Raw genomic sequence first — 12,134 nt, forward strand, 5'->3', positions numbered from 1 at the left:
TGTGGCATATCAAGATGCTGATTAGACAGCATGATTATTGCACAGGTGTGCCTTAAGCTGGCCACAATAAAAGGCCACTCTAAAATGTGCAGTTTTATCACACAGCACAATGCCACAGATGTCGCAAGTTTTGAGGGAGCGTGCAATTGGCATGCTGACTGCAGGAATGTCCACCAGAGCTGTTGCCCGTGAATTGAATGTTCATTTCTCTACCATAAGAGAGAAGAAGAATCAGAGAACTTGGCAGTACATCCAACCGGCCTCACAACCGCAGACCAAGCTGAAAACATCCCAGTTCTTGCATGGCCAGCATACTCACCGGACATGTCACCCATTGAGCATGTTTGGGATGCTCTGGATCGGCGTATACGACAGCGTGTTCCAGTTCCTGCCAATATCCAGCAACTTCGCACAGCCATTGAAGAGGAGTGGACCAACATTCCACAGGCCACAATCAACAACCTGATCAACTCTATGCGAAGGAGATGTGTTGCACTGCATGAGGCAAATGGTGGTCACACCAGATACTGACTGGTTTTTGGACCCCCCTGAACCCCCCAATACAGTAAAACTGCACATTTTAGAGTGGCCTTTTATTGTGGCCAGCCTTAGGCACACCTGTGCAATAATCATGCTGTCTAATCAGCATCTTGATATGCCACACATGTGAGGTGGATGGATTATCTCGGCAAAGCAGAAGTGCTCACTAACACAGATTTAGACAGATTTGTGAACAATATTTGAGAGAAATACACCTTTTGTGTACATAGAAAAAGTCTTAGATCTTTGAGTTCAGCTCATGAAAAATGGGGGCAAAAACAAAAGTGTTGCGTTTATAATTTTGTTCAGTGTAATTAAGCACTGCAAAAATCATATTCTTAATGAGGATTTTTGTCTAATTAAAATATCCAGAAATCATTGAAACAAGATAAATTAAGTAAATTAAAGACATGAAAGACTTGTTGTCAGAGAATGTATCTTTAATACTAGTGTATTTTATGTAATCACACTGACATTTTTACAGTTTTAAAACAAGTGGAATTATTAGCACGTTAAATTTTTTTTTTCTGAAATAAATGTTATACTTTTATTCAGCAAGGATGCATTAAATTGATCAAAAGTGAGAGTAAAGTCATCTATAGTGTTACAAAAGATTATATTATGTTTCTTTTTAAACTTTATTCATCAAATAATTCTGAAAAAAGAATCAGTTTCCACAAATATATTATTCAGCACAAGTGTTTTCAACATTGATAATGATAGGAACTATTTCTTGAGTACCAAATTGGCATATTAGCATGATTTCTGAAGAATCATTGAAGACTGGAGTAATGACTGCTTTGCCATTACAGGAATAACTTTTAAAATAAATAATAGGAATTTGTTATTTTAAATGATAATAATTAGTTTTTACTGTATTTTTCATCAAATAAAATACTTAACATCCACAAACCTTTGAACAGTAGTGTTTATTCAAGATATAATCTAAGAAAACAAGTCTTAATATTTTATGCAGTGCTGCTTCTAAAAGAAAAAAAATCTTGTTTTAAGAATTTTATTATTTTTAAGAGCATCAATACTAAAAAATGAACAACTAAAGTCCCTTGACCATTTCCCCCACTGGACGTTCAGGACATTTAATGGACCCTGAAAAAGTCTTTCCAAAAAGCTTCCAGGAGAAAAAAAAAACAGGAAAACATGGGCTGTGAAAAGTAGATTGACCATATGACAGTACAACCTACAGCCTCGTTTTCATTTGTGTAAAATTAAACAAGTCATTTTTCCTGACTAACATCTTGGGGTCATAGAAATATGATGTACATCTATGTTGGTTGTCATTTATTAAATAATAAAAGGTCAAATTACCACTTCTGTGCTATCAGGGTGCTGGTGTATGGTGCTCCTAATTTACAGTGATCTTAGTATTAGGCAGATATAGATCTGTGTGACGTGTTGTGCTCATGGCGGAATTCTGCACTTGGGCGTTCGTGTGTGAGTGCGTTTTCGTGTGTTTGGCAGTTTCATAGTCTGGTCTGGGCCTCAGGTATATAGATCTCGATGCTGTCTGCGCTCTCTGTGGCCGAGTTCTGCCGTACTGAAGCAGCACGTTTGGCCGCCATCAAACGTTTGCGCGCCTCTTGACGCTGCTTCTCGGTGCTTTCCAGCGAGCGATCTCTGGCCAGGGGAGGGTGGCCTTTCGGGGGTTTCTTTGGCACTGGGGGAGGCAGCCTTCTCTCCTGAACAGGGACGACAAACAGTCAGTTAGCCGCCACGGCGGGAGGAGAAAGACGAGCGGAGACAGCAATATGGCACACCTGCACACAGACAGCGCTAAGGCCAGCCGCGGCTAACATTACGGAGCGGTGCTAACGCTTCCGCGGCCGACTGCGTGCGGTAAGAGAGCGGCCCGGCGGGGGTGAGAGGTTGGGGGCCACTGCCCCCATGGTGCGTGCCGGATGGAATGACTTCTGAAAACAGCTCACTGTCAAACAAACAAACAAACAAACATGAAGAGGATGTCAGGAAATTAAGAGTGAGTGAAACATTCACAGTCACATTAGACCAACAGACCGACATGAGCCAGAGGGAGGCAACAGCAACACTTCCAGAGGCAAATTTATAATAATTCACAATAATAATGTGGAGTTTGTAGGTCTGTTATTGCCAGTGCCCACCCTTGAATGCATAATATCACACTACAGAAGCAACAGACCATGTACATGAATGAAAAAACGCCTTTCGATCAGGCAGCTAGCATGTCTGCATTCTTTTTCTTCATTTGTCAGTGGCTCCGTACTGATTCTGCAAGTTTGTTTTACCTTTCTTTCGGGGGGGTCGAGGGGTCTCCAGTTGTTGGCTTTGAGCTGGTGAAGCTCATCGAACTTTAAGCTGATATTCTCAATGGAAAGTTGAAGCATGTCCCAGAACCCTGCGAGATCTTGAGCCACTGGCCGTGTGTGAGCGTTTGGGTTCTGCTGAGCCAAGAGAAGTAACAAAAGTGGAACTATAAGAATCAGCTGTGCTGTCAAAACATCCTTATTGCCTTATTGGAACTGTTTTCTCTGCAGATGGTGTGTCCATCCTGGTACTGTACTTGCAAAGGTACCCACAGTTCCATTCTTTTCCAAAGATTCACAGCCTTAAAATGCACTATTGTTCAAAAAGCTTGGGGTCGGGTAAGATTTTTAAAATGTTTATTTTTTAAGAAGTCTCAGAGGTTGCATTTATTTTAATAAAAAATACAGTAATAAAAACAGTAATATTGTGAAATATTATTAAAATTTAAAATAAGTGTTTTCTATTTTGTAATGTAACTTATTTCTGTGATAACAAATGTAAATTTTTAGCTGTCTTTTTTGATGAATATAATACTTAGAATGTTCAATTAAAACAGAAATCTTTTGCATCATTATAAATGTCTTGGCTGTCACTTTTGATCGGTTTAATCTTTGCTGAATTAAAGTATTAATCTCCTTAAAAAGAAAAATCGTACTGACCCCAAACGTCTTCAAATATGAGACTGAAGAATTCAAATTCTGCTGTAAAGAAGCTCTTAAAAAGACAATAGCGTCATTATTCAGCTCAAGTCAGTTCAGTGTCGATTCAATTCATAGTATAAGTTGATTCTGTCAAATAATGTTTATTATATCATTCCTACCAGTACTCACCAGATTTTCCTCACACAGTTCCCTGAACTGCTGAAACTTCTGGGACATAAGCAGCTGTGCACTTCCCACTGCACTGCGGATCTTCCCCAGGACTGAACAGCACACACAAAAACAAACAGGTGAGTGTCAGAAACATGCATAACGACCCTTGAGCAATAGAAAAGTAGAATTCTTCTTCCTTCTGAGACTTGAAAAATATCTATTATGCTCTATTATGATTATTAAAATTAGGAGAGCCTACAGTGATAGGTTTGATATTAGCAATAATTCTTAAATAAAAACAATGCCTGAGATTTCAGACAAACAGTGTGAGGACCAGATCATCCAGCAGGGGGCAGATTACTTCAATGCAGCTGAGATTAATACAATACATTTGTGCATGTGCTATTTCAGCAAATCCTTTATTATCTGCAATCCATATATAATTTGTTGTAAATTAATACAGTTTAAAAAGTCATTATATGTATATACATATTGGGCACTGAAATAATACAAAGAACACACAAAAATAACTAGAAAAAACGATATTTTACTTTCTATAAAGGGGTGGTTCAATGTTTTTTTTCTAAGCTTGATTGTGTTTATGGGGTGCAGTCTAACATGTATTAATGCTTTGTTTAAAAAAAAAAAAACATTATTTTTCACATAATTTACCTTTATTCCACACCGCTCTGTCCCTTCTCTGAGAAACGTGCTGATCAATTTCTTGCTTTTATGAAGCCCCTCCCTCAGAAATAGGCGATGGGCTCTGATTGGTTAGCTAGCCCAGTGTGTTGTGATTGGCTAAAGCATCCCGCCCCTCACCTCAGGGCATGTGCTCCGGTTGTATTGTAAACAAATGTGTCGTTAATATCGCTTATCAGTTTGAGCCCGATTGAGAAGCAGAGGATATTATTGAAGAGGATCGTGCAGAACCTGTGCAAGCACAGCTTTTAATGGTAGGCCTATGTTTTTTGTTTGTTGTTGTCTCATACTTTTAGATACGCTGTTATTTGTAAATGCTACTGCTTATGTTAGCTTTTAATATAGTTTTATCCTGATTAAAGCTTTAATACGGCAACTGCACGCGTACTGATCATGCACCATGTTTAACGCTTCTCATAGCTATGTGAAAATAAGTGTATAATTGTAACAGTTCATTGTTGGAACTGAGCTGAATGAGAGCAAGAGAGAGAGAGAGAGAGAGATAGAGAGAGAGAGAGGGAGAGAGAGAGAGGGAGAGAGAGAGAGAGATGCACAGCATGTGCAGAGCAGGGCGACGCGAGGAACAGTATTAAGAACCGCTGCTTTAGAACATTGATTTGGAAACTTGTTGAAACCATTAGAATCGTTAGAAGACAGAATCGCGATTCATATATGAATATATTTTTATGTGCACCTCTAATTTTCGCTTCCTCTTCTCTAAAGCAGCGCAGCATGGCCTTGCCCCCTTTGCTGCCCTTTGCCGAGGGTGGGGTTTATCTGGTTTTGTGATGTCACGAACCCGGGAAGTAACTCGTTGCAGTTCCTACCAGCCATTTTTGTAGGCATTAACCTGCCAGAATTTTAAAAGACGATATCTCCGTTTGCATTGAACTTTCAGCTTTGTATCTTTGCAGATTTTGTTTATGCTCAAACAGCAACATTACACACTAACTAACATTAAAAAAGTGAAATCACAATGAACCACCCCTTTAAAGATGGTTGACCTACTATAAGATTTTTAGATGAGACTCCATTATGGTATTATGGGTAAATCAAACACTAACTTTCATCAGGTAGCTTGTTCTCCTTCTCGTCGTGCTCCATCTGCCTGCACCAGCCCTTCATACGTTCTGTCTCTGCCTGCAGCAGCTTTAGGAACCAGTGGCCGTCACGCTGACACACAGAGCGGCCTACGACTTCCAAGGGATCTTCTGTTACGCTATCAATCCATGGTTCAGGTGGAGGCAGGATGGAGGGATCAAAGCCAATGTCCTCATACTCATCTGAGGTGCAGGCGTGGTAGTGATTCCCTGAGCCCTGGATGCTGACGGTGGAGGTGGCGGCATCACGCGAGTACTGCCGTGACAAGCAGCCCGAGGAGGGGAAATCTGTGACAGGAGAGTCAGCTGGTGTATAGTCCAGAGTGTCCAGATCAGCCTGTACCGCTGTCGTCACACTGTTAGAGCGCTTGAACCGCCGGTGACTGAGCCCAAGAAAAAAAAAAAAGATTTTATTTACACAAAAATGCAACTCATACATACAGTGTCCACATGCTCTTCTATGAAGAAAATGGTTTGAATCTCTGTACTAATATTAATTTAGATTTTTGTTGGTGGACATAAACAATTATTATTATACAGAACCATTATTTAAATATAATGATTCATTAAAATTATGAAAATAATAATGAGGGCAGGAATGTTTTTAACTATACAAAACATGCATAAACAAAAACTCACAAGAAAACACATTTCTTGACGGATTAAAAAAAAACAGTTCCCCTTCAGGAACTCGAGCTGCGTCGAGATTCGCTTTGGGAACGCCCCCTGCGTGACCACGTTCTGAAGCACGTGTCTAATCCGTCCAATGGAGCTGCGAGACGTCAGCAGCGGGTGACGTCAGCACCAGAAAGCATAAAAGGCGCATCCGGCCAGGCGCCACCCAGCTTCGATGAAGTAGCGCCTGCAGGGATGCAGGGAGTATGGCCAAGAGACGCAGCGTCTCGTTCCCTCGGGGAACCATGGTTACATACGTAACCTAGAGACGTTTTTCTTCATTATCATGTGCAAGTAGTCTTAAATGCCACTGACTCATACGCAGTAGTCACAGTTTCTGTCTTTAAAACATGAGCTGTACTGTCTACATGAGCCACTGTCTACATAGACACCATGTATAACACAATATTAAATTGTTTGAGATGCTCTTGTAGGCACAAATATCATTAAAAGCCATGTATCTGGCAGACAAAAAGCACCACACAAGTGGCCTCCAAAAGAGACTCATTTAAAGCACACAGCTAGTGATAATTTAATAAAATGATACAAAATAATGCATCTTTTAAAGCTGGTTTCCTGTCAACACTTTTCAGTAATGAAATAATAAACATTTAAACTATCCTTAAGTTTTGTTCCATCATTTTTGATGAAACTGTTTTGCTGAGCTTGTCACAATTAATTGTGGGATTGCCTTATCGAAAAAAAAAAGTTGTAGTGGTACTTCAACTTTAGGCAAAATTAGGCTTTTTAGGGTGCAGCAATATCTGTTGTCTACAATTCGTGACATCAGGAGCACGTCTATGGTGCCTAAAAATACTGTCTAGCTAGGCAGTTTTGAGAAGAGCCATGGTGTGCCAGCTTTAGCACTCTGGGATAATACGGTCCCTGCTCAATAAGTTTAATAAAAGTAAAAGTGTCTCCATAGTACAGAGTTTCTAAATCATTGATTTAATGCACTCTCTCACCATATGCAGTGTGCAATATGACAGCTCAAGAGGATAAACAATACTTTTCAGAAAGCAACAATATGAACTTTGAACTACTGCATTAATCTGTAGATTGAATCAATTTTATAAAACACACAGATTAGACACATTTTAGACCAAGTTAATTAATTGAGAGGAAGTGGAGCAATAAAGGACACAAAGGCAAGGTGATGACAGGACTTGTTTTTGGTAATTTTGGATTTTAACATGGAGTCAACATGATGACCCATAACTGCAATGGTGTAGCCAAATATAAAAGAATGGAGTGACCAAATGTGGAATATTTTATTTTTGTTAAAAAAAAGAAAAATTGACCATTAATTTGAATATTGTGGGCATCCTCAGTGTCTATGATGGTTTCAGCCCTGAATCACTGGATGCTAATCAAACAAACAGCACAGACTAACAGTGTTATATACACTAGATTTTTTATTTGATTTTATTTTGAGAGAGAAATTACTTTAGTATGTTTACTTATCAAGGATGCATATTAATCAAAATGAGAGTAAAGACATTTATTAAGTTAGAAAAGATTTCTATTTCAAATAAATGCTGTTCTTTTCAACATTCTAATCATCAAAGAATCCTAAAAAAGGTACCATGGTTTCCACAAAAATATTAAGCAGCACAACTGTTTTAACATTGATAATAATAAGAAATGTTTCTTGAGCATCAAATCAGCATACAATAATAATTTTTGAAGGCTCATGTGACACTGAAGACTGAAGTAATGGCCGAAGAGTTTTCATTCAGTTTTGCCAACACAGGAATAAATTAAATTTTTAAATACACTTAAATAGAAAACAGTTATTTTAAATTGTAATAATAATATTTCACAGTATTACTATAGTGAAAGTGACTTTGGGGTGCTATTTGTCCGAAACAGTTGTTTTAGAGCACACAAACACACACATAGACTCACCCATGCTCTTCCTCAACTTGAATCCCCACTGACTGAAATTTGGACTGGTCCTCCAGTTCCTGGTCCTCAGGCCCATCCACCTGTTTAAACACATTACACAGTAAACCAGCCACCTCCACACTCATTTGAAGAATCATCTACCTCAGGTAGAAGGAAACAAATCTCCAACTCACCCTGTGTGGGTTTGTATACAGAAATAAAAAGACCAGCTTGTATAAGACTGAACTTGTATGAATATATATTTTAAGAATCTTGTGTACAAACATCTGATAAATACATTAAAGTGGATATTACAACTAAATGGTGTTCTAATAGCCAGCAGGAACATCTCAGCAGTGTTGAGTAGAATAAACAATGAAAACGTCGCAGAATCTCACTCACCTGGATGCCAATAGAAAGGCACCTGCTCTTCCTGAGCACATCCCTGCGGATGTCTTCCAGGGCTGGTATGGGGATGGGGATGGGCACAGGCATGGGCATGGGCATGGGCAGCGGAGAGGGGGGTGTAGTGCTGATGGTGACGGTGCTGTTGCTGACGTGCTGACTGGCAGGGCCGTGGATCTGAGCATTGGCTGCCTCGATGGCCGCCGTCAGCGCTTTCATGCTGTCAATGCTCTCAGTGGAATTGCTCAGGCCAGAGTGGAGGACGGGCTCGCACAGCGTCCCGGGACCGTCCATGTAAGCGTCCTGTGCAGACTCAGTGCTGCTCTGGGCCGTGATGGAGATGAAGGGCTTGGTGGAGGTGCGAGGAGGTACCGGCGGAGGAGTCTTCTTGTAGGTGGTGATACATGATGATACTGAAGACAGAAAAGTAAACTTATTCATTTCTCTGATGCTTTTATCCACTCTAACTTACAAATATAGATGGATGAAAAAGAATGTAAACAGTTGAGTTAATAATGGAAACATATAAGGAAAAACAACTTTTATAATAAGTGTTAGGATAAATAATACTAATTCACCATGGCTGTCAAAAAACAACAACAACACTGGTAAGATTTTTTAAAATGCTTTTGAAAGAAGTTTTATGCTCACCAAGGATGCATTTATTTGACCAAAAATACATTAAAAAACGTAATATTGTGAAATATTATTACAATTTAAAATAACTGTTTTCTATTTAAAGTATCTAAAAATTTTATATACTTGATGACAAAGGTGAATTTTCAGCAGTCATTACTCCAGTCTTCAATGTCACATGATCTTTCAAAAATCCTTCTAATATGCTGATTTGAAACTCTAGAAACATTTCTTATTATCACAGATTTTTTTTGAGGAATATAAAGTAAAAAACGAATTGTATTTAATTTTTTTAAAAACAATTTACTTAGACTTTTGATCAATTTACTGTATTCTTGTGGAATAAAATAACAGATTTCTTAAAAAAAAAAAAATAAAAATCTTACTGACACCAGGCTTTCGAATGGCAAGTGTGTGGATAAGTAATTCAAATCCTTTGTTTAAAAGCTAAAACTTAACTACAGTATGAAGTAGTTACAGCAAGATTCTAGCAAACCAGAGAATTGTGATGGCTGACATGATGACTGCAAATCTTCTGAATTTAAAATTAGAGGTGTGGACCTGTGTGAATATCGTACACATTGTGAATGCATATCTTGCAGTAACTTGCCATTACTTGAGCAAAAAAGTCAACGCCGCCCACGGTTTTTAAGTTTTCTTCAACATACACAGTTAAGCACATTAAAGAGGCCAGGAATGTTTTGCTGGAGTCATGGGGAATAAGAGATAAGACTCAGAACAGACCATGCTTCCAACATGACTCTGTGTGCTAATCTTTTGCCTTTGCCACCACCTTGAATCTGGCAGTAAAAAAAGCCCTTTCACAAACCATGGATTTGCATGAGGTTTGTCTCGCAAACTTTTTTCAGGTCAAGCCCAAATGCCACACAGATACGGTCTGTGATCCTGCAACAGATGGGACCCAAGATGGAACTGCAAATTCTGCATGTTTCCAATGTGAAAGCTGCTTTACCGTCTCTTTACCAGACCACTGCCAGGTGCTAAACCTGCAATATTCAATCATTTACAGTCGCATAGATATTGAGATAAATACAAATACAGTAATGACCTCAAACCAAGCAGTAATGGCACAAAATAATTATAATTATAAAATAAATGCAAGATAATTATTTCCTTAAAACAAATGGATCCTCCCAAAATTCCAAATTATAACAAATGTCCTACTTTAGTCTGATTGTTTATTTATAACTTCTAATATGTCATTTCAAATTAATATAAGCAAATAAAACATCACATAGAAAGATGTAAAACAACTAATAGTGATAATAATAATGAATAGTTACTTAAATAATATATAAAACATACAATTTGAAAGTAATTAAACAATTATATATACATATTCACTTGCGACATATCTGTGTAAAATATCCACATTTATGATCCTTTCACAATATTATTTGACAAGCAGGGGCCACCATGCTATAATATTTATCGCATTCATTTGAATTTTATTTTAAGTCCTTAAAAAGCTTCTGACAGAGAGCATGATTAAATATTCGCTTATTAACATACTTATGGAAGAATCCCATTATATCAGTGGGCCATCTGTTGACATTGAAAGTGTTATCTTGAAGTGCTACTGCTTGACGCAGTGCTGGTGGAGCATGGACTCATTTCCTCCAGCACTTCACTTCAAAGAGCGAAACAACCCCTCACATCCCAGACTAAACATGAAATCACTAATCGATGGCTGCATGAAGCTGCAGACAGAGGTGTGTGTTGTGAGATAAACAGTGAGAGAGTCTGTGTGAGCAAGGCATGGATTTTCCTTATTATTTATTCTACGAAACATCCACAAGGGGGCAATCTAGAGCGAGACAGAGACCATCTGTTAATGTCCTCTCTGATTTCATTTCCTCATTCTCATACTCATTGATTTTTCTCTCCCTACATTTTCCCTGACTTCTTTCTGTTGAGAATACAATTTTTTGTACTGTTTTTATGTCCCAAAATGCGTGCATAAAATAAAATAATTTATTTTAAACTACGGGGCTACTGAATGCTTGAATCTGATTGGCTGATGAACGTTCTAAGCAGGGGCGGATTTAGTGATTTGGGGGCCCCAGGCAAAATACAGGAATGGGGCCCTATACAATTTCACACATTTACAACCTTGAGGTTCCTTTCACTGTTGCTCGCTGCTGCACGACCGTGTCCCACATTTGTGTCTAATCTTTTAGACTTTTCATGTACATGTTATAAATAAAGTATTTCTTTAATGTTGTAAATCCCTTGTTCACATTTAAACAGGTTATAATAGTATTAGAGTAGGTTGGACACTAAGTGGTGCGTTGGGGTAATTTTCACTATGCAATTGTCTACATAACGCAAGGATGTCTAATTCTAAACTTTAAAATATACATTTATTTTTTATTTATTTTAATTGCACATTTAAATTAAACTGAAGGAAATTATACATTTACATGCTTAAGGATTATTTCAACCAAACATGAAGTGTGCCTGTGTGGAAAGTGACTGTGCATGGTCCTTCTTGGGTCTTTCACAAAAACGAGTGAGCGCCATTTAAAAAAATTTAAATAGGCCCTATATAATATGCACTGTTGCTTTGTATTAAAATTATAGCTTCGGATGCATGATATTTGTAGGGCCCTATGAAATCTGTTTTATTTTTCCTAAATTCGCCCAAGTTTAATTTTTTCCAAAATCTGTTTTTCCGTTTTAATTTTTCTGGATTCAGTTTTTTTTCTTTTTAATTCTTCTGGATGATTATATTAAATTTGAACAAAAAACATGTCTAATTAATTAAAATCATGAAACTTGTTTAATTTAACAGCAATTTAGGCCTATTAAATGTTTAACAAAAATTACATTCTTAGGGCCCAAATTCTGTGCTTTCCATTTAAATTTTTCTGTATTCCATTTTAATGGTTTAATCAAAAACATATCTAATTAATTGAATTCATAAAAACAACTTAATTTATTAATTTGTATACAATAATAGGGCCCTATGAAATTTTAATTAAAATTTTATTTACTTTATTTACTGTGTTGTGTATTTTCATTTTTCTGGTAATCAAATGAAGGCAAAAACATGAAT

The 12,134-nt window shown here is 37.8% G+C and overlaps 1 protein-coding gene across 2 annotated transcripts in view; it reads right to left on the reverse strand.

Moving 5' to 3' along the window:
- Window positions 1–1,539: 1,539 nt before the first annotated feature.
- Window positions 1,540–12,134, reverse strand: part of LOC107550721 (disks large-associated protein 1-like) — a 148,318-nt gene continuing 137,723 nt past the window's right edge. The window contains exons 7-12 of one of the 2 annotated variants that reach the window (XM_016232084.1): window positions 8,417–8,832; window positions 8,036–8,115; window positions 5,417–5,835; window positions 3,669–3,760; window positions 2,820–2,975; window positions 1,540–2,237 (exon numbers count right to left, since the gene is read on the reverse strand). In XM_016232084.1, the coding sequence (XP_016087570.1) occupies window positions 2,022–2,237; window positions 2,820–2,975; window positions 3,669–3,760; window positions 5,417–5,835; window positions 8,036–8,115; window positions 8,417–8,832 (1,379 nt within the window). In that variant the 3' untranslated portion in view covers window positions 1,540–2,021. The remainder of the gene's footprint in view (window positions 2,238–2,819; window positions 2,976–3,668; window positions 3,761–5,416; window positions 5,836–8,035; window positions 8,116–8,416; window positions 8,833–12,134) is intronic. The other variant, XM_016232083.1, reaches the window with a different exon arrangement.

This window comes from Sinocyclocheilus grahami, unplaced genomic scaffold (genome assembly GCF_001515645.1).
Source record: "Sinocyclocheilus grahami isolate Dianchi unplaced genomic scaffold, SAMN03320097.WGS_v1.1 scaffold406.1, whole genome shotgun sequence".
In the NCBI taxonomy this organism is placed as follows: domain Eukaryota; kingdom Metazoa; phylum Chordata; class Actinopteri; order Cypriniformes; family Cyprinidae; genus Sinocyclocheilus; species Sinocyclocheilus grahami.